General features: G+C 56.1%; 1 protein-coding gene across 1 annotated transcript; it reads left to right on the top strand.

Annotated features, from left to right (window-relative positions):
- Nucleotides 1–1,328: 1,328 nt before the first annotated feature.
- LOC106818831 (tyramine/octopamine receptor-like) lies at nucleotides 1,329–2,629 on the top strand (the record flags this gene model as incomplete). The annotated part of the gene is made up of 2 exons (XM_014823505.1): nucleotides 1,329–1,355; nucleotides 1,969–2,629. Coding segments are annotated over exons 1-2 (688 nt in total), but the record flags the coding sequence as incomplete, so codon positions are not given.
- Between the last annotated feature and the right edge of the window lie 722 nt (nucleotides 2,630–3,351).

Raw genomic sequence — 3,351 nt, 5'->3', positions numbered from 1 at the left:
ACCAACGACCACCCCTCCCCCTACCCACCACTCACCCCTCTCTACCAACGACCACCCCTTCCCCTACCCACCACTCACCCCTCTCTACCAACGACCACCCCTCTCTCTACCCACTACTCATCCCTCTCTACCAACGACCACCCCTCCCCCTACCCACCACTCACCCCTCTCTACCAACGACCACCCCTCCCACTACCCACCACTCACCCCTTCTCTACCAACGACCATCCACTACTAACACTATCCCTCTTTACAACGACCATCCATCCCTACTCACACTCATCCTCTCTACCACGACCACCCATCCCTACCCATCATCACCCTCTCTACCAATTACTCCCTTCCCCTACCCACGACCCCCATTCCCTAAGCACCACTTGCCGCCTCTCTACCTGCACTCAGCCCTTCCTATTACGCAAGCTTTCCTCTTCTTTCACTCAAGATAAACAGTGATAATGCAGCCGCAGACTCGATGAATCGGAACCGCTTATGAACGACGGACTTCCGTTGCAGTGTCGCCACTTACGGCCGGTCTCATAAACACTATACGTACGCAGTTCCAAAATTATTCCGTCCCCGCAAATAATAAACTTAGTCGCCGAAAGGCTAATAGCCAAATTACATTAACGAGTTGCACTCACGCGCGCAGCTGCGTCAGCGACGATGGGCGAGAAAGGCACTGGGGAGGAGGGAGGAAAGGAGGGGAAGGAGAAGGATGAGGAGGAGGAGAAGGAAGGGAAAGTGAGGAAAGGGGGGGAGGGGGCACGGCGGAGGAGAAGGAGGCGGAGAAAGCAGGAGGAGGAGGAGGGGGGAGGGAGGAGAAGGAGGGGAGAAGGCAGGACGGAGAAAGGAGGAGATGACGACGAGAGGAGGAGGAGGAGAAGAAAGGAGATAAGGAGAGCAAATGAGGAGAAGGAGGCAGGAGGAGGAGAGAAGGAGAGAGCGAGGAAAAGAGAAGGAGGAGCGAAAGGAGGAGGAAGAGGAGGTAGGAGCAGAAAAGAAAAGAGAACTGAGGATGAGGAGAAGAGCAAGGAGAAGAGGAGGAAAGGAGGAGGAGGAGGAGGAGGGAGGAGGAGGAGGAAAGGAACAAGGAGGAGGAGAAGGAGAGGAAGAGGAGGGGAGCGAGAAGAAGAAGAGGATGAGGGAAGAAGAGAGAGAAGGAGAAGGAGGAGAGGAGAAGGAGGAGGAAAGAGGCAAGAGGAGGAGGAGGAGGAGGAGGAAGAGGCTGAGCAAGATTAGCTTCGCTTTGCATCTCTTTGCGTCGCTCGCCTGGCCATCCACCCCGCATCCGCAGCGCTGCGCTGCACAGTGGCGCAAATGCGCAGTGGATGCTGGGTGACGACAAGTGGGTCCGGGTGCGTGCCGACTATAGCGAGTGATCAGCGCATGCCGGTCGTCATCAACTGCAGGCTATGCTATAAACATGGACAGACTGTCGCTGACGCCACACTGTCATCGCACGCTGCCTAGATAGGACAGGTAGAGAAATAGACAGACAGGCAGGCAATCAGAGAAAGAAAGAGAGAGATAGGAGAGAGAGCGAGAGAGAGAGAAAGAGAGAGAAGACAGAGCAGGCAGCAATCAGGAGCAGGAGAGCGAGAGAGAGAATAGATAGATAGATAGATAGATACGATGATAGATAGGATATATAGATAGTAGATAGATAGATAGATAGATGATAGATAAGATAGATAGATAGAGTAGAAGATAGATGAGTAGAGAGAGAGAGAGAGAGAGAGAGGGAAAGAGAGAGCGAGAGAGCGAGGCAGGCAGGCAGGCAGGCAGACAGGCAGGCAGACAGACATACCTACATACACACATACAGACAGGCACACAAACACACTCACCCACACACATAGAGCACGCGCGCGTCTGTGCGTGTGAGCGAGGGAGCGCGCGAGATAGATAAATAAATAGATAGATAGAGAAAGACAAACTCGCATCACCCTCACACGCCAATCGTTAAAGTCAGTCATCGTCATAGTCATCGTCACCGCTGTCGTTAGCGTCACCACCGTCGTCACCGTTGTCGCTGCCGTCGTCACCGCCGTCGTCACCGTTGTCGCTGCCATCGTTACCGCTGTCGTCACCGTTGTCGCTGCCATCGTCACCGCTGTCGTCACCGTTGTCGCTGCCATCGTCACCGCCGTCGCCGCCGTTGTCGCTGCCATCGTCCCCGCCGTCGTCACCGTTGTCGCTGCCATCGTCACCGTTGTCGCTGCCATCGTCACCGCCATCGTCACCGTTTTCGCTGCCGTCGTCACTGCCGCCGTCGCGCACATCATGGCGTCGGACGCGAACGACAGCGGCGGTGCTGCGGACGCGTTCGTCAACTTCACGGCGACGAACTACTTGGGAAAGCTGCGCGACCCGCCGACGTGGGAGATCATCGTCAAGGTCGCGACGTACGTGCCCATCGCCGTCGTCGCCAGCGTCGGCAACGTGCTCGTTATGCTGATCGTCGCCCGCTGCAAGTTCCTGCATTCCAATGTGAACTTCTTCATCTGGAACCTGGCGCTGGCCGACCTGCTGACGGTGCTGCTAGAGAGCTGGGTATTCGTCGTACACGACCTCACCGAAGGCTGGGTGCTCGGTCCCTTCTACTGCAAGTTCCATGGCTTCATCGGAAGTGAGTACACGCACGCACGCTAGCACGCACGCACGCACGCACGCACGAACGCACGCACGCACGCACGCACGCACGCACGCACGCACGCGCGCACGCACGCACGCGCGCACGCACGCACGCGCGCACGCACGCACGCGCGCACGCACGCACGCACGAGCGCGCGTCTCTTCCGCGTTGTCGTCCTCTTTCTCTTTCTCCTTCTAGTTCCCTCCTCCTTCTAGTCCCCCTCCTCATCTTCCTTCGCATCTTTTTTCTGTACTTCTTTCTCCCCCTTCTCTCTTTCTCTCTCTTCCTTTCTCTTTCTCGCTTTCTCTCTCGCTCGCGCGTGCGCTCTCTCTCTCTCTCTTTCCTTTCTCTCTCTCTTTCTCTCTCTATATATATATCGCTGTTCTGCTTCCCCGCGTGCACGCTGGCCCTGTCCCTGGTCCGCGCCTTATCTCTTACACGCATCTCTCTTCATCTGTCGCTGTACTCCTCGCATACTTACCCTCGCTTTTCTCTCTTACGGCCACCATCGTTTTTCCTATTCTTATTTCACCGCGTTTCACCCGTCTCTTTCTCTTTTGCGCGCGCGCTCCCCCATGCCATTTTTTCCCGTTTCTTCGTCTCCCCCCGCTGATGTTCTTTTATATATTTTCGCGCTCTCTCTCTCTCTCTCTCTCTCTTATTGTCTGCTGCTCGCACTCGCTCTGCCACTCGCCAACTAATCCCCGCACGCTGCA

This window comes from Priapulus caudatus, unplaced genomic scaffold, assembly GCF_000485595.1.
Source record: "Priapulus caudatus unplaced genomic scaffold, Priapulus_caudatus-5.0.1 Scaffold2568, whole genome shotgun sequence".
In the NCBI taxonomy this organism is placed as follows: Eukaryota; Metazoa; Priapulida; class Priapulimorpha; order Priapulimorphida; family Priapulidae; genus Priapulus; species Priapulus caudatus.
Note: the sequence above shows the minus strand (reverse complement) of the source record. Positions and strands in the feature narration are given on the sequence as shown.